At 41.9% G+C, this 25,110-nt stretch overlaps 1 protein-coding gene across 2 annotated transcripts; it reads right to left on the bottom strand.

The window, feature by feature from the left end:
* Positions 1 to 308: 308 nt before the first annotated feature.
* On the bottom strand, positions 309 to 20,694 carry LOC8037137 (alpha-tocopherol transfer protein-like). 2 transcript variants are annotated; one of them, XM_029971038.4, is made up of 5 exons: positions 20,452 to 20,694; positions 9,398 to 9,637; positions 8,567 to 8,760; positions 5,678 to 5,788; positions 309 to 687 (listed from the first exon to the last, which is right to left on the bottom strand). In XM_029971038.4, exons 1-5 carry the CDS (start codon positions 20,564 to 20,566, stop codon positions 475 to 477), a joined length of 873 nt encoding a protein of 290 aa, XP_029826898.2. In that variant the 5' UTR covers positions 20,567 to 20,694; the 3' UTR covers positions 309 to 474. The 2 variants fall into 2 exon arrangements, with proteins under 2 accessions (XP_029826898.2, XP_029826899.2); XM_029971039.4 differs by lacking the exon at positions 5,678 to 5,788 and having other exon boundaries at positions 20,452 to 20,672.
* Positions 20,695 to 25,110: the final 4,416 nt, after the last annotated feature.

Raw genomic sequence — 25,110 nt, 5'->3', positions numbered from 1 at the left:
GCGCCATCTATCAATACGAACGTCAAACACACCCCGCCACTGGACCCCTGTCGTCTGCGTGGCTGCCCCGCCGTAAACCCCGGCAAGTTTCATTGCCTTATTTTTTACAGAAAGAGAGCTACGCTTTGTAATTTTACAACAAAAACCGACCTGTGAATGACACCTTTTAAGAAAAGTTTAGATTGCTATGTGCAGGCGTCGATTTTTACGGTCCATTTTAGGTCGAGCTTAATAACTTGGACCAACCTATATATACATATATCTAACGGCAGCATGTGCGCTCACCAATACACTAAGAAAAAAGGCGATTTTAGTGTGTCAACTCAAAATTAACTTCATAAACACAAAGATTCTTACAAAACATATTGTCGGTTCAAACGGGTTCCTGTGTTGCTTTACCGGTGTCTCTTCGTTAGTTTTCGCGTTTCTTGCGAACAAGCATGACAGGAGGGGAGCACAGACGACGGTAGTCTCCTATGTTGCTCCCTTCACAAGTTTCGCTCCTTTTTTCTCTGTTTTGAGATATCCGTAGCCATTGTTTTCAACGAAGGACGGTTCTTGCGCAACCACGAGACTCCAAAAGGCTTCGAAGTCCAAGGCGGGCCCGCTGCCTCCGTACTCTTCCGGCAGCGTATCAGCGGGCAGTTCCTTGTGCAGTCCTTCAAAGTTTGTTCCGTGAAGGTGGATCTGCGTAAAAGAAATGACTTACCACCAGCCAGAAGACTCGCATGGTGTAATGCGTGGCAAGGCAAGCATTAATGCTAAATCAGCGTTATCTCAGTGAAGTGTCACATTTATGGCCTTGGTACTCTACCCTTTCCCATGGTTTAAAGCTCATGTCATTCTAGAATAACCGGTGACCACCAATGACACGATTTTAATAAGCTAAAAAGAGCGAGGATTATACCGTCTGCACTACGCTCCGTGTTCAAGTAATCAAAGATTTACAAATCCACGACCATTCTTTTAATTATTTTATAAATGTACATTGCGATTTACGTAGGAAGTATCCAGGAGAATGGGGCGCTGCCGAACACAATGAGTTTAGACAGACACGAAATCGCAAATATATGATAGTGCTACTCTAAACATAAACGCGGCCTGGAAGAAATACACGACGTTTCGGTCGGACGCCCTACTTCGAGTGATAGACGGGAAAAACTGAAAGGAAAAAGTAAGGGTCGTACACGTCCCAAAAGATGGGAGTAAGTACATTGACCGAGAGGGAGGGGAAGGCGAAACCGTTAGAAGACGGGGTACAACTTCTTCGCTTGTCATCTAATGCAATAGATAACAAAAAAAAAAAAAAAAAGACAAGCGAAGAAGCTGTACCTTGTCTTATAAGGGTTTCGCCTTCCCTTCCCTCTCGGCAAATGTACCTAATCCCATTTTTGTGACGTGCAAGGCCCCTTACCTGTTCCTTGCCGTTTTTAGCGTCTATCACTCGAAGAAGGGCGTCCGACCGAAACGTCGTGTATTCCTTCCAGTCCACGTTCTTTTTTAGAATAGCACAACCATATATTTGCAATATCGTATTTACGTAGTAGTCAGACATCTTGTTTGAATACTTCACAATTACGAACAGCCGCTCAATAGGCATTCGCGACACCTATAGTGCTCCAAGTAGACGTCATTTCAGCATTCATGCAACACACACCCAAAACTTTTACACCCGTAGGGGTGTATATTAGATTGTCCGAGCGGCAACAGTCTAAGCGTGTTACAGAAACGCCCTTATGGTGCCAAAATGTTTTAGTGCGCAGCACATTGTTCACGAAAATAAAACTTTGCAACTAAAATTTGTTTTCCCAAATCTGTAAAATTATCTTTAAAAAATCGATATCGGAAGTTGTGCTCAGAACGGACTCATTACATCAATTCGAGAACGGGCTAGAAAATTAAACCCGCTTGCTTTGACCTAAATATTGACCGAATGTCAATCCTTTTTCACTTGCTTCAGAAGATATCCTTACATCCTAAAATATGCATTTCTTTTTCTCACTAAACAAAAAAAAACTTTATTTTAGGCAACATAGCAAATATCAATGTAATTGATATCGCGAGCACTACGTGTAAGAGTCCATATATTTATCGTGCATATGGTGCATAAAAGACACGCATTCGTTTGCCTTTGCAATGCAAAAAAAAAAGAGTATTAATTGTGCAGGCTGTCACCAAATACGATTCAAAAGTGTGTGAAATCAATGTCTTAGTGTGAAGACCCCAAAATTTATGCAAGAACTCTTACGCGCGTGTCCGCTATTTAAAAGGTAAAAGTGACGTTTAGTCCCTTGGATTTATCAAGAAAGGCTATTCAGCTAAGGCAAACAGATGTCTGGGGGTGTCAACGTTTTTAGTGTTTATTCAACATAAGCTATACAAGTCTTGAGAACATTGTTTCTCAAAATACTATTGATTCCTCCCAAACCTCAAAAAACCGCATTAAAAAAAAAAGCATTTCCGGAGTTTTATTTATTTCGCCTATAATGTTGTAAATTAAGGTATTTGTATGTGAATTGAATATCAATTATTTCTTTTAACTGACAAAACTTATATTACTCAAAATAAAAATGCATTGCTGCTTTTTTTGTATTCAATATAAATACCGTCTGATATAAATACCGTCAATATAAATACCGTCAATAAATACCGTATAACGTCTGGGGTAAGACGACAATACCAAATCTTGATAAAATAAATATTTTGCAAAAAAAAGCCGTGAGGGCAATCGCGAATGTAGATTTTGATCATCCTACAGCCAATCTATTCAAGAAGTTTCACATTATTAGTATATATTCTCTCTACGACTACAGACTTTCCACTACTCTAAAAGTGGAAGAAATTAGAAATACTAGCTTTCTAGGGAGCCTTTAACGCCTTTCCCAATATGTTCATCCTTATCCTACTCGTTCTGCGAGCTGTTGGGAGGTGGTCACTCCCAGAACGAACTACGGAACACAAATGCTCAGATACACTATTCCGAAATTATTAAATTTATTTCCCGAAAAAAATTTCGATTGGGAGAAATTATCTGTCAAGGATATTCGGACCCTTCTGTTTGATGTCGATCGTGTGCATAAATCCTTTTCTCCTGTTTTTTATTAGTTATGTCGCGATTGTATCACGTTTCTTTTTTCTTTTTTCAAAAGCTAGAAAGTGACAAAAGTTAACAATCCTGTGGATCAGCCTTAACAAAGTGTGTGATGACGAAGGTCTTTTCTGCTATTCTTTCTATAGCTTGTGCTCTGTATGTATTTTATACTGTTAGTATCACGCTGCTCTGCTGCCTGTAGGCGGTTGGGGACCTCGTCAAGCTGTTTTCTACAGCTTTTTGTCCCTGGTCGCCACCATAAAAATCTTATGGTGAAATAAACGATTATTATTATTATTATTACCATTTTGTAGGAACTACTTCGCGCTGCAAGTTATCGAGCTGTGTGTGAGAGAGTGTGCGTGCGTGTGCGTGCGTGCGTGCGTGCGTGCGTAAGTATGTGCTTGCGTGCGTGTGTGCGTGCGTGTGCGTGTGCGTATACGTGTGCATGTGTGTGTGTGCGTGTGTGTATGTGTGTGTGTGTGTGTGTGTGTGTGTGTGTGTGCGCGCGCGCTTCGGAGACGATTTAGTAGACTCTTTTTATCAACACATTTCACTTTACACTTTTTGTGTCTAGGTATCTCAATCGACGTTTATTTCGCGAAACAAGAAACAATTCAAACGCTCTATTACAAAAAAAAACATAGATACCTGCAAATACAGTGACATTTTATCTTTAGTTATTGTAGGCAGTGAGACAATTTTATATCGCACGCAAGATATGCACCCAGATGGCCAGTTTGACGAGATAGCTTAAGGAACCACCTGCTCAGCCAAAAAGATTACAAAATGAATTTATTCAACCACATTATGTCGTTCAGTTTGTTTGTTTGTTTATATTTTTTATGCTTACGGCGAAATGTTTTGATTCGCTAGTTACGCGTGCTATGCGCGCTGTAAGTAGTATATGAGAGAGCCATAACCAGATAAACAGGCTCCCACCTCCCTGTACCACGAAGGTTGCATCATTGCCTGTTTTCATCTTTCAATGCTTTCTTTTAATTATAATTACTGGTCACTAAACCTGCGCTCGTGCTTCCTCACTTTCAGACTGGACATTTCTCATTCAATAATAAATTACGCGTAGGCCGTGAAACGATTCGTACAAAACTGTACTAAGCCTGTTTCTTTTTGTGTGTGTGGGTGTTTTTCTTTCTTTTTTTTTTTTTTTGTTTCAGGAGCGATGCGGAACTATATCTATTTTGGTAAATACCGGTTATAATTACTTCTTTGTATTCAAAACCCATACAACACGTGTTCCTTTTTTCTTTCTTTAGGTAAGTGTATATACAGAAGAAAAAAAAATTCAGAAAACTGAGCTGCGTACACTGCCTCAACCCGCAGCCTGAACAAGCGGCCACATGATATAGAACCCATCATATGCCGCGAACGTTTATCACAACCACGCCCAGGGGTTTGCAAAGCACCGGACAAGTGGTCACTTGAAAACGATTGTCAAGGTTCCGTTATTGACGACACGGCAGCGATCGGTCACAAAAGAGAATGGATGTCGACGCATTATTTGTCATGATCACAAACTGAATGCTCACGCAATGCTCGTGTTTGCTGTACTTGAGCTGGATCTATATATTTTCACCGCGTAGGGGATCACAAAAGTTTGATGCCGAAATTTCTGAGGATAGCCTTGCTGACGACGCCGAAAGGACGATCTCGACAACTTCGTCATCATTTTTTTTTTTTTTTTTTTTTTATTGAAGGAGAGATTGAAAAAAAAAAAACGTCCACTTCTAACCTCAAAAACCCGCTGCGACAAAAAAAAAAAAAAAAAAAAATTCGTGGTCAGTGGCGTTGCGTGTGTGGTTAGTATACTTGGGTTTCCCTAGTGCCGGTAAATTTGTGTAAATTAAAGAAAAAAAATGTTCTTAGCTTATAGTGTCTCAACTGGTTTAAATAATACAAAGCATGCATCCTAACCAACTATAATGAGCTCGTTGAAGGAAATAACTTGCCTGCAATCAATTCTCCCCATCAATTAGGAGGCTACCTGGCGTCTGACTACAAGTAGTGTGCCTAGATCTTAGAGTGTTTGCAACTGCTAGATCGGGTTCACTAGGTTTATGGGCCGCGTTTGCAATACCAGCTGCGAAGGGGACATGAAGGCGTTGATCGTCTTTGAGCGTCTCTTTTTCTTCGTCCGCTCTCCTCCTCCTCACCAACGCATGTCCACTCGCAACCAATCTCCACAAGGGGCGTCCGTCATTTAATTGTAAACGCTCTTCGTGGTTTCAGTTGCTCCCTCTCTTAAATCTAGGCTCTCTAACAATTAGTGCCTCGTAAACGACTCGAAAATGAACAAACAGAGAGGGCGGACTGGAAATGAAAAATAAATAATTCTGGTGTTTGTTTCTGTCTTTTTTTTTTTTTTAGGGGGGTCGGTGATATTATTTTATTGTCTACTTTGTAGTTCAAATATAGTTAACCAGTAGTTCTTGCAAGTAGTTTGTAGCTCACATAAATTCCCTGCTAGGTTTGCTGCAAGGTATAAACGCAGTCTAAGACAATTCAACGTTCCTAATTTGTTTTTGCTTTTTTTTGTGCATAGATATTGCCATTTGTAGGACTCACCCTTTCGGCGTACTTCCTGCTGAGCAGATGCCTGACAATTGCCATCAGCATGTCATAAATGTACGACTGATTCACCATGTGGATCGCTTTCAGCCGGACTGGCATACATTTCTGCAAGATTTCGAAAATAACTCGAAAAACAAAACACAAATAAAGCGAAGAAAGTAAAAAAAAAACACGCAGGCGAGCTGGTGAATGACATCTGTGGGAACCATGAGACGTAGGAACAATAATAATAAAAAAAAAACGGACAGAACAGCGGGAAAAAACTTCGCTGTTCTGACCGTTTTTAGTTTTGTTAGTTTTTCTACGCTTTAGTGTTACTAAGGATTTAAATAAATCGCCTCGTTAAACTTTTGGATGCCTCTTGAGCTCAGTTTTTGCTAAACTATAATTATTATTCTTTTTTTTTTCTGGCACTGCTAGAATTACCTTTACGGCAAGTATTAATAAAAAATAGCAATGGCGCTACGAAACATGCAGTCCCGCTGTTCACACATCATACAAAAGACAGTAGAGAGTGTTAGAGAACTGTTTTTGCACATTCATTAAGTACGATGAGCCCTCCGGTACGAACTGCGCATGCGTCACCGCAGAAGACTTGCGCATGCACAGTTCGTACCAGTGGGCCCATCCTACAGTATCGACTGTGGAAAAACGGTTCCCTAAAACTCTCTAGAGTGTGAAGACTGTTTTTTTTACGTTGTACTATTGGCGCGATGGCGGCTTAAGATTTCTATTGCGGCCAACGACCGGTGCGTTTGAGGGAAACGCGAGTGAAGTGGATGGTTTGACCTCTGAACAGATCATATAGATCGGTGTCTTAACGCATCGCGTTAAACTTTTGTACAACGGTGGCCAAACATGGTACATTTTGTGCATCGAAATTTTTGAAGAATTAATTTACCCCCATAAAGATTACACAAAATTAAGAGCCAAGAATTAATCGTCTTTCTACGATAAAATGGCGTCTGATTAACTCAGCGGCCGACAGATGGAGACAGGTATAGGAGCGAGCATATTAGCGGCGAGATGTTTTGGTGGCGCCCTCATATGGTTACCTTTCGTGATGTCATTACCTGGTGATCAACAAATTCGATGGTGTTTGTAATTAGCTTGGTGGAAGCTTGAAATCATTGCGCTCTTAAAGCAACACTACCAACACCGTCGAAGTTGAAGTTCTTCCATTCCTCTTATTCCCGTCGATGAGACATCCTTTGCTGACGTCATAGTCAGCATTCGGCCAATCGTGGAAGGCCGACCACAGCGACGCTTTCGATCGCGCACGTCGCCAATAGACGCTGATATCCAATAGCAGGCAATCTTTTTTTTTTTTTTTCAGTCAAATGTGGCGCAGGCATTTTTAGTGTGGCGCATTATTGGGTGAATTGTTACTAAGGAATCACACTTAACGGACACAAAATAAAAAAGAAAAATTATTTGTCGGGGTATTTCGGCCATATGTTAACAGCTAACAGTTATCCCTCGCCCGATGCGTCACCGAGACGTCTTTCATATGCAAATGACCGCCGTATGTAGAGAATTCGCGCTCTTAAATTTTTACTCGATTCTCGGGAAGCTCATTCTTTGTAATCTCGATGAATTCACTATCTACAGCCCTCTTTCTACAACATCTAAGCTCGAATATGTTAAGAAACCGATGTATGAGGTTGCTTCGAACTGCCAACGACCCATTTGACTCACGCGCTGGAAGGCCCACCGAGGCCCACTGTTGGAATTATTTGCTCCGTGGAGTCATAGTACCATAGAATGTTTAAGGGAAGGAGGAGGAGGGGGGGTTGCAAACAATGCGGCTTGAAATGGCCCTTTCATGTAGTGTGATGTCCTAAAATTAAGACGACTAAACTTTTCTAGGAGGTTTTAGGACACGAATCATGATATAAAATTGCAATATTTTGAGGGAAAAGGAATTGAAGTAAATGTATTCGGGCACGTGCACACCCTAAAATTTCCCCCTAAAGAATCACTCTGCTAGTGAGTACTACAATTCTCTGATTCAGAACATCTATACGCAAATGATACAGGAACAGCTTCCATAAAATGTGCGATTGTTTTACGAACAAATGAACTTTTGTCTGATTAGGTTCCTTGAAGCCAAATAGGACAAAGAATCAGAAATTACTAGAACGAACTCTGCAATTCGAACGCCGCCACCGTACTCGAGCATTCTATGCGTCATTCCAAAACAACTTCCCGGCGTACAAAAAGTGAGGACGCAAACGAGATGGTGAAGGTTTAACATAATTTATGACAAAACCCCGAGATTGGGGAAAAAACGAAGGACAACACAACACACAAGTACAGCAATAATTGAAAACTAGCGAGCTAGTCAATGGATACGAATACTTCAAAGGATAAAACATCGAGGACGGGGGTGGAAACAGGACTTCTTTTTGACAGAATTCCTGTTTTCGTCCCCGTCCTCGACGTTTTTTTTCCTTTAAGTATTCGCGCACAATGAGTTTGAATTTTCTCACACTGATTGTAAAAGTTATTATTTACTGATCACCGTTACACAATAGGGCCGTACATTTATTGAAGTTTTAAAAATGTGACCGCTTTTGATTACGCAGATGAACGACCAGAAACGATTCACTGTCATCGACATACTCAACAAATGTGCAATGGCGCGTAGAAGGGACATGTCGATATCATTAAACATCAAACCTAATAACTGATGTGCATTCTATTCATATAGTAAAATTTAAAATATACGTATCTTTTGTTTTGCTTTGGCTAAATATTTAAAATATTTCAATTATTGAACTCCACAAATGTGAGTACTCCCCACTACCGGGGCTTCACAAACTTTGGTTAATCAACTTTAGTTAATGCACATTAAATGGTTAATAAAAACTTGGAGCTTACCAGCGTAAATTCCACACATTGCTTCAACAGACCGATGTTCAGCGCCAAAAGTTTAGTCATGCTCAGCTCTTTGTAATCCATGACCACGGAGATTCCAACAGTCTGTGACGAGGCGTCCACTGACAGATACTCCAGGAGCAGAAAATATGCCTGCTGAGCTTCGCAGTGACTAACGAGGCTCGGTATCCAAGAACCTGGAATGTGAACTAGACGCTAATAATTATTCACCAAATAATAAGAAATAGAGTTCATCTCTTAAGCGAATATATTTACGACATGAGCATCAATTTCCTCTTGGTTCAAAAAAAAAAATACAGGAGGAAGAATCAGAATATATTAAAATTCCGGTCCTTCGAAAACGAAGTTTTACCTCAGATATTACTTTAATTCGCGAACGTTCGGTCGACTGAAGGCTGAATGTGGGTAACGCAGCTCGGGGCAAGTGGACCGCTTTCGAGTACTCTAGAACCTCGGTACTTTGGCCTTAAACCCTGCACCTGGAAATTTTCGTTTTCTAGCATTGTCATGAGTCACTGCCTCGTGATTTACGCGGTAATTCACTTTACGTTATACACTAGTGACTCCCCTTAGATAGATCGCTAACATGCAATTTACGTAATAGACACCAAGGTGGCGGCTGTACTGCACTGACTAAATTACTACTTTACAAAGTAGAACCAATATCACCAGATCGACGTCTCGCTGTTTAAATGTAAACCCCACCCAAATGATTTTTTTCTCGCCTGCTTGTGACCAAGTAGAGTTAAAAGACGTCGCTTGTCTGGATCGTTATATGAACCCCTTATACAAAAATATTTAAACCTTTCTTACCTACTTTCATCAACACGACTCGCCGTCCATGGATATCTCGATGTGGAAGGATCATAAACATAAGTCTTGCGTCGTGCTTTGCGTTTGAAGGTAGGAAATTATTGTAGATGGAAAGATATGCCGCACGGTTCTTGTAATAGGCCTTGACAGTCGCCAGTGCTGCGGCGACATTGTATTTCCTTACACGGATGAAGCGTAGAAGAAAACGGCAGTCTCGTCTTGCATTTAGTTTCGGGTCTTCTGCAGAGAACAATGTAGAAAGAAACTGTTATAATACGACAATGACAGACAAGACAACTTGGCGTACTCTTTTGAAAATAAATTTCCGACCGTTGTTTACACGTCCACATTCGACCGTCAATGCCGAGCGGTGTTTGCAGGCGTCAGCCTATCCCTGCCTGTCAAATCAAAGACTGAGAAAACGTCGATGCTCGAGGTGTTTAGATAGCTGGCGCTTACCATTTCTAACGCCAGGACTACATTTTTTTTTTTTTTTTTTGCCGAGGACCAATAAAAAGCAGCGCGAGCCGAAGGTCGGGTTACCCCAAGACCGAGTAATGCAGATTTCTATATTGGAGACATAACATTACACTAATAAACTTGCACCAAGTACGCCGTCCGACAAAGAAACGCTGGTGGCGAGCTGCGTTAAAAATATTGTTTTATTTTTATTTTATTTATTTCGTAGTTCCAGTCATCAACAGGCTAGAGCAAAAGAGGGTACGGTTACAATAACGCATAATCATTATTACACAGTCGGACATTATACGAGCACTTCAAAACATCCGAAGTTTCCCTATCACCCTAAAGGACCAATATGCTTGCGAAAGCATATTGGTCCGTCCTTTCTGTTTATTCTTTCTGTATTAAGTCATCAAAACCAACGCGCTCACGTTTAGCTATATGCTTGTAGTGTTTATTTCTAAATACGAAAGCTCGAAAATCGTATATATTTATCTTCGCTCAACTTTTGGGAATCATCAATTATTAAAAAGGACATTTCTATGTGTGACACATTTTTATGTGTGATTCTATGTAGAAATTTAGTAACGTTTCTGGTTTATCTATAATCATCGTAGGTAAAGCGTAGTGCCTTGTTTTGTATATATTTACTGTTTGGATTTTTCGTGGTGCCTATGCAGTACTCCCGTACTCCATAACTGGTAAAATCATGCTTTTAGAAACGGTTCTTTTTACTTGAGGTGATGTGTCTCTTAAGCTCCTCCGCAAAATCCAGAGACGTAGCTTTTTTTTCTTTTTATATGTTTGTTAGACATAAAAATTATAGGAGATAGTCGGATGATAAAATACTTCAAAGTACTAATAATAGGTCCCTTTCGTGAGTGGATCCTCCCTGATGTGATAAGCAAAATTAAGGTTTTGATCAATCCTCCCCAATATCATAATCAATAACGAAGGCCTTGGACACTTCGTATATACACCGCATTTCACACGGATCGAAAGGGATTGCATAAAAATGTGGGGAGAATGTCGTTTGTTGTGCCCGCAGAATAAAAAAAAAGCCTAATATGTTCTTCTGTGAACAAGCGCACAAGCTAAGAAGCTCAGTCGAACCGTAGTACGTGTAGCGTAATATGGTATGAAGTTTGTATCCTGCTTAAAAGGAGCGATCGACAAGACGCCGTTCTCGTACACAGGTCAGACCAGACCGGGCGATGCATGAACATTCCACTCCCAGATCACCACAGTTCATTGAGAGGAACCGCATATTCGCATTTAGTGATGCATTGCCGGGATGCGGGTGCGAACCACGTTTCACCGACACACCAGTGTTGTTCCAACAGAAGGACCAGTTGTCCTGGGAGATAGTTGAGACCTACCAGATAACAAAAAAACAAGCAAGTCCACGTGCGTAAGCCAGCCATCACAGACCCCTGAGGACAGCGATATATATATATATATATATATATATATATTATTTTTTAGCACTTGAGGTGAAGAAGGGTTATTCCACGGAGAGATCGGACCTGCAGGTCCACTCAACCATTTTATTTCTTCTGTTTGTTTAAATGTGATGTACGCACAAATGAATCGCACGAAACTGAACTTTTTGTCTCGAAAACGCGTTCTCACTACGAGAAAAAATTGTTTTGAAGATTGCGTGACGGCCCTGCTTCTATTGCGGACCGCGTTAGTTGCCAACTTGGCGTACCGCTCTTTGCCTGTGGAAGGCAGGCAAAGAGCAGTACGCCAAAAATGCATTCTGTTTTTCTGTTTCATGTAACACGCTCAAGTTTAAGTCAATTCCATGCAATTATTATGTGCTTTATGCAATAAAAATATATAAAAAATTCATAACCTTAGACCAGGTGCAACAAATACACTAACTTTGAGGCCTTCTACCTCAATAAGTATGGTATTAGCGACTTTGAAAACTACACATAATATAGACCAGGGCATCTAAATTATTCCTGCAAAATATGAGCTTTCAATAGAAATATCAACAGAAAAAAGAATTATTAAAAAAAAACACTTTAAAAAAATACCCATATTGAAAAAACAAAATATAAAAAAACCCGTCTCGATTTTACCAAAACTCTAGGGTACAACTCCCCTTAGGCCAGGTGAAAAGAACGTAAAAAAGATGTTGCACCATTTGCTTGGTACAAAAGTTCTAAGCGGCCAAATTGGCGGTTGCGAAGCGTCTTGATTCTGGCGGTTTTCGCTTCACCCCGCTGCAAGTTTCTTGTTTTTTTGTTTTTTTTTGTTGTTTTTTTTGTTTGTTCTTTTAAAGGTAAAAGGAACTTTTTTTTTGTCACAAATGAGAAATTTATGTCGCAACAGCATTGCGAAACCTTCGGGCTTCAGTTGGTCTGGCGGCGCAGACGAAGTAACGGGAGAAGCGACAGACGTCACCGTTGTGCACGCAATGCACGCAGCACATAGTTTTTTGCGCCGATTACCTCCGCGTTCACAAAAAGAAGATACCTTCCAGCAGAAATTTTTGGAGTCAAGATTCTAGATGTTGAATTACTGCGAATGCTGCATACTACCAGGATCTGGGAAATTGCAGGATGCAGACCAGGTCTCCCAGCACTGCTTTCGGCGCCTCAAGGCGCTCCTATCTTCATATGCCGGCACACCTGATGAAACCATGCGAGATATTTTATCAGGAAGAAGAGCTATTACCCTTATCTGCCGGCGCACCTGAAGAAACCGACGAGACATTTCTTCAGGAAGAAGAAGCAGTCAATGACCTGACCAGGTACGTTCAACTTTTGAATGTTTTTCCTTTGAATCCAGCATATTCGATTCGGAAACTGGTCAGAAAATCTAATGGGTAGAGAAAACAGGCACCGATTGAAAAGAACGTTTTGACAAAAATACGCGTAAGTTTAATTAAGTATTGCCTATGTATTATGTACCTAAACTTGAGCGCCAGAGTCAAGACGCTTCGCAACCGCCACTTTGACCGCTTAGAACTTTTGTACCAAGCAAATGGTGCAACATATTTTTGTACGTTTTTTTTTGCCTGGCCTAAGGACAGTTGTACCCCAAAGTTTTAATAAATCGAGACCGTTTTTTCTTGTTCTTTTTCAATACAAGTCTTTTAGAAAATGTAGTTTTTTTCAGAAAAATTCCTTTCTATGTTCATATTTTTATTGAAAGTTCATATTTCGTAGGAAAATAACTTTGATGCCCTGGCCTATATTATGTATAGTTTTCAAACTCGCTAATTCAATACATATTGAGGTAGAAAGGCTCAAAATTAGGGTAGTTGTTGCACCTGGTCTAAAGTTATGAATTTTTTATACATTTTTTATTTCGTAAAGCACGTAATAGGTGCATGCAGTCGACTTAAACCTTGGTGGATTACAAGAAATATGAAACATTTTTGGCATACCACTGTTTTCCTGCCTTCCACTGGACCGCAAAGTTGGCAACTAATTCAATCCACGGTGGCAACAGGTCCTTCGCGCAATCTTGAAACTATTTTTTTTTTCGCGTAGTGAAAACGCGTTTTTGAGACAAAAAGTTCTGTATCGTGCGATTCATTTATGTGTAGATTACATATACAAAATAAAAAAAAAAAAAAAAAAAAATAAAATGTTGAGTGGACCTGCAGGTTCGATCTCTCGTGGAATCACCCAGAAGTGTTTGAAGATCACGTCGTGCCAGCCTCCGCGAGCAGCAGCGCCATTTTCGTGTTTCTGTTCTAATAATATTTGAAACACAAGTCAGCGCTCGTCCTCTGTATCTCTCGTCTTTGTGCTCGTCCCGTCGTGCTGTTCCAGAACGCAGCTCTTAGGCGCCCGTTTCCCGGTTGAGAGATGTCGGTGTCGTCGTAACCGCGCTAAATGTAGCGGGAAAGTTGATGTCACGTGGCCTCAACCACAATTCAATTTCCTGCTAAATTTAGCCGGGAATATGACGTCACATGACTTGGTGTCACGTACCCTATGAACAAATTCAGTTTCTCCACTAGATTTAACGGGAAAATTAACGTCACTTGACCTCAACAGAAATTCAATTCCCCGCTAAATTTAGTAGCAAAATTCACGTCACAGGAAACACTAATTCAGTTTCCCCACTAAATTTAGCGGGGAAAATGACGTAACATGACTTGGTGGCACGTCATCTCTGAACAAATTCAGTATCTCCGCTAGATCTGGGGGAATATTGAGGTCACGTGACCTCACCAGCAAATCAATTCACCGCTAAATGTAGCGGGAAAATTGACGTCACGTGACCTCAACACCAATTCAGTTTTCCCTCTACATTAAGTGGGACAATTACGTCACACAGCTTGGTGTCACGTCACTTATGGACAAATTCAGTTTCTCCGCTAGATTTAGCGGGAATATTGACGTCACGTGACCTCAACCGCGATTCCATTCCCCACTAAATTTAGCGGGGAAATCGACTTCACACCTTAAGCCCAATTCAGTTTCCCCGCAAAATTTAGCAGGAAAAATGACGTTACATGACTTGGTGTCACGTCCATTATAAACGAATTATATTTCGCCGCTAGATGTAGCGGGAAAATTGACGTAACCTGACCTCGAGAGCATTTCAATTTCCCGCCAAATTTAGTAGGAAAATTCACGTCACAGGAAACACTAATTCAGTTTCGTCACTAAATTTAGCGAGGAAAATGAAGTGACATGACTTGGTGTCACGTCACCTATAAACTAATTAAGTTTCTCCGCTAGATTTACCGGGAAAATTGACGTCCCGTGTGGAAGAGTAGTAGGAGGGGAACGTATGGAGGTGGAGGAGAAAAGGAGGTGGAGGAGGAACGGAGGAAGAGCACGAAAGAAGGGGGAGGGGAGGAGGATTAGGAAAGGAGGGGAGGAGTTGAGGCTACGGAGGAGGTGGGGCATATCCTTTCCTACGTACCATCCCCTCCGCCTCCTCAAGAGCTGCACTCCAATTCTGCGCTGCAGGGATTTGTAAACGTCTCTAATTTTGTTACTTTAAGATATAAATGGAGACTCGCCCGAGTGTCCGTTCTAATAAGTTTGATTTCCTCTACAATGGGCTCTTTTCTATGTTCTCGCGACTCTGCCACCAACCCTATCAGGGTATCATCCCTCATTGCTGTGTACGTTCGCAAGGCAAGGGCAGCATCTCGGTACACAAGAACTTTCCTGTGCCCCCCAGATTTACAAGTCACCTGCGGTTGTATGGTTCTGTCGTCCAGGCACTCGAGAAGAATGTCTTCTGTTACTCTCAGAGTGGTGGCAGCAAGTCCGCTTTTTCAAAAATTGCCTTCGGATCGCAGGTTTAAAAGAGCTAAGTCAACCTCGAGCCTCTCGCTCATATGCGGAATGGTCAAGCACTTCTGCCAAAGTCACTGAGTTCCTTTGGAACCAAGTGCTTCTCGTGCTGCAATCCAGCAATAAGTCATGTGCCAATTAAGGTAACGATATAATCCTCTAAGATCAACATGTCCCAGAACAACACCAGCAAACTGAAAAAAGGACTGAATTTTTGCACCGAGCCTGCCTTTAACGCGTACACAAATTGGTAATGTCCAGGTCCCTTTCTCGAACGGTGCCGGAAGAGGACAAACCGAGGCGTGTCGTTGAATGCGTGGATGTTTTGTTCAAGACCGAAGGTAGGCCCGCGAGAAGCAGGAGCTTAGAACCCATGACTGACTTTCTCACCTCCAATAGTTTGAGCATACTGTTTTTTGACAAGGAAGGTTGCTTTGTCGTCATGATTTTAACTCTTGACATTCATTCAACAAAACACTCCAACGGCAAAAAAAAACATATTCAGATTTAAAGACCATGGACGCAACATTTCAGTGCCAAAGGTTCGTATCCCGACGCTCCAGGGTTGCGTGTTGATGACAATGTTTTCACTGGGATTACTTTTTTTACTGGGTATATGCTTGGCCCAAGCGTATATTTAGAGCAAGTTAGATGCTCACGTTGCATATTTTGACTCGGGTGTCACATGACCTGCTGATTATGGATATTTTGACTCCTTGAACGTTCTGGTGCGTTCGATAATTTTAGCTTCTTTATGCTTCCACCAAGCGTGCTGTTTCTACATAAAGGCAGCAGTAAAGATTTAACTGCCATCGTCATTTGTGAAGCCACAGTGGCCATTCATCACCTCCTAAGCAAATTCAAAAAGCTTGGCAATCATCGAACGGATTCGGCCTCATAATCACAACCGAAATATATTAAGATAAACAAAAATTTCGCAAATCACTCTGCATAACGATATGAATTAAAGGAGCACGCTTACGCTTTGCCTTTAATAGTGGGACGCGATATAACACACATATAAACCCTCGCTTGTTTTCAAACCATTCAAGTGTGCCTGCGTCACCTAGTCGGTAGTGACTGGCTCGCAACCGAAAGGTAGTTGGCTCAAATCCCGTCTCCGCCTAAAAGGCTTTATATTGTGCCCTTAAAATAAATTAATTATCTTATAAGTAGGGTTCGGAGTTTTCGGTTGAAACCGATAGAAAGCGATAAAAGTACGTCGAACCCATTTTCAAAAAATCGGTTTTAACCGGAAAAGGCCACTTTGACCTTCCAGTCGTACCGCAGAGTCGTGGCGAAAAAGTGGAACGACAGTATCTATCGAAACGTGTCCGAATGAATGGGATACACGGGTGTCATCACGACGTTTTGGTTTAATGTGCGCATCATCGATAGGAACGTGAAGTTCAAAATGCCCCATGACTTTGCCCTGTACGAGCGTGCTTTCAAACTCGTTGTAAGGAAGACTGACTTGATGAAAGCTATGTATCTTGTGTAGAGCTTCAAAACGTTGCACCATGTCTCTTTTGGTGGTCACAATTGGTTGATTGGCCGATTATGACTCAGGCAGCGCTTCATCTCCTCAGTCTGCCAGTGTCCAGTGTTAGCGTTGAGAGGGCATTCTCGAAGCTCAGGATCATATTAACAGGAAAGAAAGAGCGCGGATCAAAGACGAGAACCTGGGAAAGTACATGTGTGTGCACTATAATAAGATCACGTAATCCTGATATACAGAAGGTGAAATTCCATGTTTTTCTGGCATAGGCTTCATATCTGGCTTGTTCGTACTTCTGTGTTCTTCTTTTTTTTTGGTTTTACAGTTGCACACATTTGCCAAATAAAGTGTCCAGATCTTTTTCAGTGTATCCATGCCGTTATTCTTTGAGTGATCACAAATATCAGAGCAACAAGGATCATCTGATCCGGTGTCCGTTGGTGTTTATTTTATATTCACCGAAAAAAGCCGATAAACTTTTGTGGGCACAAATATACACCGAAAAGAAAAACGAAAATTGAATTTTAAAATAAACACCGAAAAAAGTTCGCCGAATGTCGAAAAAATAGAAACCGAAAATGCGGAACCCTAGTTATAAGGTGAAATCATTTGAGGCATGCGGCGACCTTTAATTCGCATTACCGTGACATGTTTTAATCACTTTCATTCCACGCGTGACGTCATGTTTCACGTAAGCGTTGTGAGTTATTTGAAATTCCCGCGCGAGGCCATGTGGCTGTGACGTCTGACTCTATCGGGCTATCAGGATTTTCGCGGCTTTTCTGACACGCCTGCTTTTCCGGCACGCCACCGAGGCCGGCGCAACACGACCTCCTTAACGTTATCGCTTAAATATTTCATATCTGATACACATATGTCGAATCAGACAGACGACATCTATTCTGTTGTCTTTTCCTCAACTTGCTCAGGGAAACGGGGCTTCGAACTCGGCTTTAACGAATAAAAACCCCATTGTTCATAATTGTGTTTTTTTTTTAGTACGTATGATGTATTGAATTAAGCGGGTCAATGGGGCAGTTGAGTAATTCTCCGGATTAAAGATTAAATCGATAAATCCTATTAACACGCGATTATTATGTTATTAAGGACTTTTTTTAATATAGCTCAGCCCGAATTGCAACTTTCCAGCAGTTTTGAACCGAGACTGAAATGTCAACAGAGAGAGGGAGAAGAGCGCTGAGGCACTTCGGTGGAACTCTCATGATTCGTACCTGACTGGGACATTACGAGACTGTGTCACAGTTATTCACGATTGTAAGCAGGTTCTCTGGCCGCCCTTCTGTCCCTGATCGTGTGAGCAACCATGTGCTAACTCTTACCAGCACTCATACATGCCTACTGCTTACTCAACATGTCGTATAAACAATCCGGGAAAGTAACTTTTTTTTTTTTTTTAAACAGAAGGTTTGTTTTTATTGGCCAAGGTGCACCGGGGGAGCATCGTCCTTAGCCCCACAAACCCAATCCTTGTTGTTCTTGACTCCAAACAATGTCGAAATAAAACTGGATTGCACTAGATGGTTTACAACCGTTCACACAATAAACAAGTCAGGTAACTAGCCAAGATGTCTGCGTAAAATAATCTCGCTCAGAAGAGTTTGCAAGCGATTTTGCAATGGGGCGCCTAAGTACGCCCCAACAACAGTCGGTTTCCCAAAACCCCAAACTACGGGTGGAGAGATAATACAGCGCATATACTTTAGCGCTGCGACAATGTTCAGTCAGCAGTGACGCAGAGCGAAATCGGCGTTAAAGCTCCCATGATTCAACGAAGTGCGGCATTTAAAAATCTGCCGTTAATCTTCTAAAGGGGCAATAAAGTAAAAGCATCGGATTTAGTGCTGTTTTAGAAATCGGAAAGGTAGAGTGACAATGCTTTTGTCCCGTTTTCATTTCAATAATTTCCTTTTAAGAACAACAGACTGTTTACCTAAAATGATCATTGGAATAATTTTCTGACAACCAATTAAAATGCATCCACTTGGCTGAAACCAAACTTAACTATGCAGTCGACTTTGCGCTTTCTTTTACCATGCCAGCATTTGCCACGTAGTCGAAAATTCCGACAGACTTCAACGCTGTGAGCTAGTCAGTCATCGGAACGATAATTGCAAGGTACACAAGACTATGTTTCTGCCTTTCTGTTTCATGATTCCTTCCTTTTTCAATTGATATTTGCATTGGAATCACTGAATGCTGAAGAGAGAAGGGACTGCTTCACTCACCTGACTTTTTTTTTTTTCTTACACTTCTCACAACGCTGGATGATAATAAAGAACGGTAGGTGCGGGAGGGGATTCCCACTCCCTTTGGAAGACGAGAGGACACGGCCTCTGCTTGCAAAATATTCGCCTTTTTCACTGAAGAAATCTTTTTGCGTGAATCGAGTGAACGGTCATGCGACTTGAATTGCGGTGGCTACATTTTGCTTAACCATAAGACGGAGTACAGCCGATTCTACGAGCAAATGAGACCAATCAAGCAGCTTTGAAAACAAAAGGGCAAAGCTTTCATCGTCATTATATGTGCTGGTAATCGGCGGCGTATTCAATCAAGCCCAAACAATGCGCCTTGACTTTGGAATGCTATATTTGGTGCGGGCATTTATGTGTGCCTTCTACCACTTGACTGACGTACAAATTCGGTTTGCTGCAGAGAAGATAATCCTATCAGCGCTCCTCTCTCCTAAGCTAAGAGGGGAGCCTTTTTGGGGCAAGGTAAATGTGTGAAGAAGATATAAGAAACGAGGAGGCGGGAAAAAGCGCAAAGCGCGAAGTGTAGTCGCCGGCCATATGAGCTCCCCCGGCCGAACGCCGACCGGATCAGCGAAAATCCCGCACGCGGCGCGTCGAGCGTTGCCGCGTTTTGGGAGCTGGGCTATTGGGACCAAACCATTCCGTTATCAAAGGGGTGGATGCATAGCTTTTATTGGGATTCCAGCCTTTAGAAGTCTGAATCACAAAAATATGGACGATTAGAATCGCCGTCTTCGGGTGTTGGCCCCAAGTGTTCGGATATGATGTTATAACTGCTGATAAACTGAAGCTTGCTTTAGGCGTAAATAAAGCAGCAGTGTTCGATCGATGCTTACAAATGTAAAGATCCTATGTTTGATATGATATTGGGCATGACAACAATGATCCCTCGGCAAGCGAGAAGTGGCCGACGAGGAAGCCATCTGCAAAGTCATCGTGCAAGTAATTGCCCTTGGCGAAGCAACACGCTGGTGAGCGCAGAACAATGGAGTCTCTTCAATAAAACGCGTTCATGAAAAGTGCCTGAATCTTTATTCTGCTTCGACACAAATCTTTTTCTTTTTGTTATCTGTAGCATACCCCTATAGATTCAATAAATTATTTCAAAATCGCTTGTCATTGTCTAGTCTAGGTTTAAGAAAGATTGTAAGAAAGCTTGTGCGTAGGATTACTCTACGGGTCGGAAATATTCAAAATGACATACCGGTTTTGCAAATAAAAAAGTAGCATATAAAACGTCAGAGATATTATGCAGCGAAGAATTTCGATAAGCCGTCTGCGTTTACCTACAACCGGAAGCGGGATTGTAATCGGCCGTGCTTCAGATCCACGTTCCAAAACGCGGAATGCTATTAAACATCCTGCGTCCACCCCTTTGATAACGGAATGGTTTGATCCCAACAATCCGGCTCCCAGAACGCGGCAACGCTCCACGCGCCGCATGCGGGATTTTGCTGCTTCGCTCGGCGTTCCGCCTGGGGAGCTCGAATGGCCGGCGACTGTACGTAGGCAAACACGAGCATCCCCACTTCCACCTACCGTCGAGCAGCTGATTGAGCCTTGCTAACGCGTCCACTCGAGATTCGTCCGTCTCGCCGAGCTCTTCTTCGGCGATCCGCTGGAGCTCGGGCGTTAGATCCTCGTCACTGATCATGGTCTGACCACCGGTTTCTAGCTCGTTGCCTTCTGTGGACACGATGAATGATTAGGAAAGCAGAATCACATAAATGGTGCAACAAACAGTTTGAAAGCAACTGCAGAGCAGTAAGATAACGACTTGACCCGTGGAAACACAAGGTCAACCATATCTGTTTTCTCGGTGATTGGAATATACCTCTCCTGCTATTGGGTGGGCTAACAAACGGCCCGACTGTCCAAGTGCGACGTCGCTTTTCTGCAAACATGCAGCGAAGAGATAGTGCACCGGAAAATAAATTTCGTTTTTATCTTTTTTTATTTTTTTTTTTTAACGTGCAAAGCTTTTTTTTATGCGGAAGTTTGTTTGATAATTCTCTAGTTATCAGGCAAGGTCAATGGGTTTTTGCTCTCCGAACATTCATTTCATATTTTCCACAACTCAAAGCTACAATCCTTGACACGGTGATGCCTTTTGGCAACCTGGTGAGCGCACGTTTCGCCCTACAAAGTAAAAAGACAAAAAAAGAAAAACACAGAGAAAACTAAAGCTATCAATTATTCCACGCCGCGTACCGGCAACGTCGAGAGGTTTTGGAAGGACGTCCTTTCGATACTGTCGTCTGCTTTCGCTGCTTAGTTCTTGGAGGCAACATTGTTTCACATGCTTGCTTATTAAGATCAGCTAAATAACTGTGCCTCAGCGGTGCCGAAACAAAATAAGAAAGGAACAAGGACGAGTGAAAGCACCTTAATGGTGCAAAAAATCGTTCATTCCAGGAAAAAGAATGCCACCACGTAAAACATGGTCCCGTGAGCAACTTGTGGTGAGATTCACCGACAAAGGATTTATAAATCAAACATCGCCACAAACGACGCCTCAACAAAATAAAAACATTGGGGGGGGGGGGGGGGGGGTTCTTAGAAACTGTCTGTATATTATTTGTAACCAAGAAAGGATACCAGAACCTTATGCATTTATACCATCAGTCAATTCGGAGTCATCACGAACGTTATCAAAAGGGATCGCGATTTTGTGCTGATGGGTGTGGAAGCCATTTCACGCCTGCCATGGACTAATTTAAGCGGAGGCTTAATTTTCTCGAAGAGACTATACACTCGCAAAAAATGTGAGATTGCTGTTTGCCTAACGAGTCAGGCAAAACGTCAGTATTGCGTAAACAATATTCAGACACTACAATTTGTTCTGTATATCAGTTCAAATTTACACAAAAACATTTATTGAATCACATGCAATTTTCTGAAGGGTCGCTCTTCAAAAGCCATACGTCCGAATGAATGATTACCTGAACAACTCTATTTCACGCCTTCGTCGACATTTATTGCCCACTCGAAGTCGAATCCTATATCGCTTTCACGGCTCTGAGACTTCTCCAGATAACTGCTAAAATAACCTTCTAACTTGCAAACTCAGAAGGTTCAAATTCCTACGTGTTCATTCTCCTTCAGGGCACCCGGAACAAGAAGAGGCTAGCATGAATAACCCATCCACTTGTGGCTGCGATGGCTGCATAACGAAATGGACGGATATGGCTGAATCGTTTTAATCGTGTGACGTCTTCCTTTATCTATAGCTGTTTCACCTTGCTCAACCCCGGGGGGGAAGGATGGCTTGGCGTAAGAGGCCGATTTAATTATTGCTGCTCCCCGAATTTTGATAATTCATGGTCCTATTATGGACGTAACGACTTATAATATGTCCATAGTGCACACATCTGGATACGGGTGTTGCGCGATCCTTAAGTTCAAAATGGCGACGTGCGTGTTTGATCAGATTTTGTCGAGAGCATCCAAGAACACTGTAGCCAGTTTAGCGTTCTCCCTAAACTTTGCAATTCTCTGAATTTTCAAGCGGTGGAAACAGCCGTTTTGTGGACGGTGGAGTTTTTAGCGGTTTCCAAGTATTGATAGATTTATTTATTTATTTTCGGGTGGTCTACAGTGGGCTTTAGTGACGTTTTCCGTTTCCTTTCGTTCTCAGTCACGTGGGTTCCGTATCTGGTATGCGGGACGAAAAAATAGTAAAACATTTGAACCTGGAATATGATAGAAAATATAGGTGAGGTAAAACAAGAGTGTGTGACAATCATAAATTTTACGTGAACACCTCCCAGCGGCGTGGAGAGATCAAAAGTATGTTTTAACGCATACCAGAAGTGACAACATTCAAGATGGTCGCGGCCTTGTGGAAAAGGTTATAGACCCTAGGTGTTTTTGAGAACTTGGTTGTGACCCCTATGACGCGCTTCTCGCGTCGTTTGTATCGCAATACTACTTGCGATTCACTGCAAGAACGAGCAAGAAGCGCGAGAAAATATTTGAGACGAGAATCCTCTGCATTAGGGACAGAATCACAGCCGCTTTTTCTGAACTTCTCAACTTCGAATGTCAGTCACCTTTCAAAAGATGGCGCAAGTGCGCGTCGTCTGCTACAACATAAGTCATTTTCAATATTTAGGACGATTAGTAGGCTTTCAAAAATTGCACTCATGAAAGTGATTGTAATTAGAACGAGAAAGTTCTAATTAAAGAATCGTTGTTTAAATAGCTGTCCCCCCCTCTGAAACCGGTTTTTTTTTTTTTTTTTTGCGTACAGAGTCGAGCTTAAAAAGAGTCCCATGATGTAAACTTATTTTAAACAAATCTGATTATGAATACAACCAAAGAAGCCTTACATATAACCAGCTTAGTTCCTCTAGCATACAATATAAAATAATGTGATCTGATCCTAAAATGCTATACGAGAAAACAAAGAACGCGTGAAGCCATAGTTCATACAAAAAACATAAAAAAAGACTGAAATGGACGAAGGAGACACACTCACAGTTCTTTCAACAAACAACGACATTTATATGGTGCCTATCGCACCAGGGAACCCACTTTGGAAGTACATAGGAAAGCACCTTCAATCTACCGGGAGAAAGTTGTTGGTCACAAAGTATGACTGGAAGGTCAAACACTTCATTACTGACCTTGCGAGAACATGCATTTATTGATGTAACGATGGTGCACTGTGCGGATTCCGGCAGTCTGGTAGCGGAGGTTTGAAGAAAGGTGAACGAAAGATGGGACCCATATTCAGGACCAAAGAAATGAGTCATGAGGCTTGGAGCAGATTCTCCATGATCCTAATTTTTTGGAGGATCTTCTTTCGAGATGTTTGCACGATAGGCGGTAGATAGAAGACCAGTAGTGAAAGGAAAACCCTAGCACCGATTCAACTCCGGGGTCAGCTGTTTTCTTGCGGATGAAAAGCCCAAGCCAGCGGAGTCTAAGAGGAGGAAGATGTATCTTTGAAATGAAGCAGGCAGCTTCAGTCATACTTTGTTACCAACAACTTTTCCCTGGTACATTGGAAGTACTTTCCTCTGGACCCAAGTTTTCTCCAGATCTTTCCACCTCCAGAGTTTACCAATTGAATTCGGTACATCAGGTCGCCACGCATATTCCAGAAAAGGGGCGGTAGAGTTTTTTGGCAGTTCGTTCAATCCGTTACCACCCCCTTCCGAAAGCAGGCAAATTGCCGATTCGGAACACAGCTGAAGAGTCGCGCCGGAAGCAACTTAAATTGCTTGAATCAGACAAGACCGGCGTTTTTGTGGGTTTGGGATGAAGGAGCCTGCGGAGAGGTCAGGAAAGCATTGGAAAAATACTTTGATCAACTACTAAAAAGGCCATTAGAATCTCTGCATGCAAAGGCAAAAGGACTATGCACCTCTATTAATCTGCCCATTCTCAAAAAAAAAACAAAAAAACACTCGGATCACCTGAAAAACAATATTTTTCTGTATTTTTTACTGCGAAGACACACAAGAAAAGCGCGAAGCTCAGGAGCATAGTATCTGAAGGAGGTTGCTGGCAAAAGCATTTGGCCTTATTTCTACAGAAGCATCATTCTACGTTGACTCTCTTCCAGCCCTTTAGGATTTTGAACTCCACATGACAAATCCCCCACCTCAACTCCCTTCACTCCGCACGCAGCCACACTCCATGTTTTCGTAAGATATAAAATAACTTCACTACAGTCTTGACCCCCGAGTTGTCTTGAATTCCGTCTCCGATGTAATACATGAATAGGGTCTTTGCAAGTTCCAAAACACCTCACGGATCTCCGTAAAGAATTTGACAGATCTTCTTGCCGTATACATTCAAATGACACTCGTTGAATACAACGGCAAAATATTGAGGTAAAAGAAAGGTGTTTGTGTAGGCTCCTGCCTGGCCCCGGTGCTCAGTGAAGTTTTCGAAGCAAGAAACAGAAAGCAGAGAAAGGATTGGCACCACACTTCATCAAGCACTACAACAAAGGCATAGGATCTTCGAAACCAAGCACATCCAGAGTAGTGTCAAAAGCAGCCGCAGCAAGCAACATTCCACAATAGCAGCCAAAAGAAAATTCATTCAATATTGTCTTTCAGGCAGTATTTATCGGCGCAATGACGGCAGAAGCATTCGCTAAATTATTTCATAAGGCAGTGTAAGGAAAGCTAAACCAAAGGCATGCTGCGAATCGTTACTTTGGCAGCGCAACAAGCCAAAAGG

This window comes from Ixodes scapularis, unplaced genomic scaffold, assembly GCF_016920785.2.
Source record: "Ixodes scapularis isolate PalLabHiFi unplaced genomic scaffold, ASM1692078v2 PGA_scaffold0__279_contigs__length_252992795, whole genome shotgun sequence".
Classification (NCBI taxonomy): Eukaryota; Metazoa; Arthropoda; class Arachnida; order Ixodida; family Ixodidae; genus Ixodes; species Ixodes scapularis.
The sequence above is the reverse complement of the archived record's forward strand: the minus strand, read 5'-3'. Positions and strand labels throughout refer to the sequence as shown.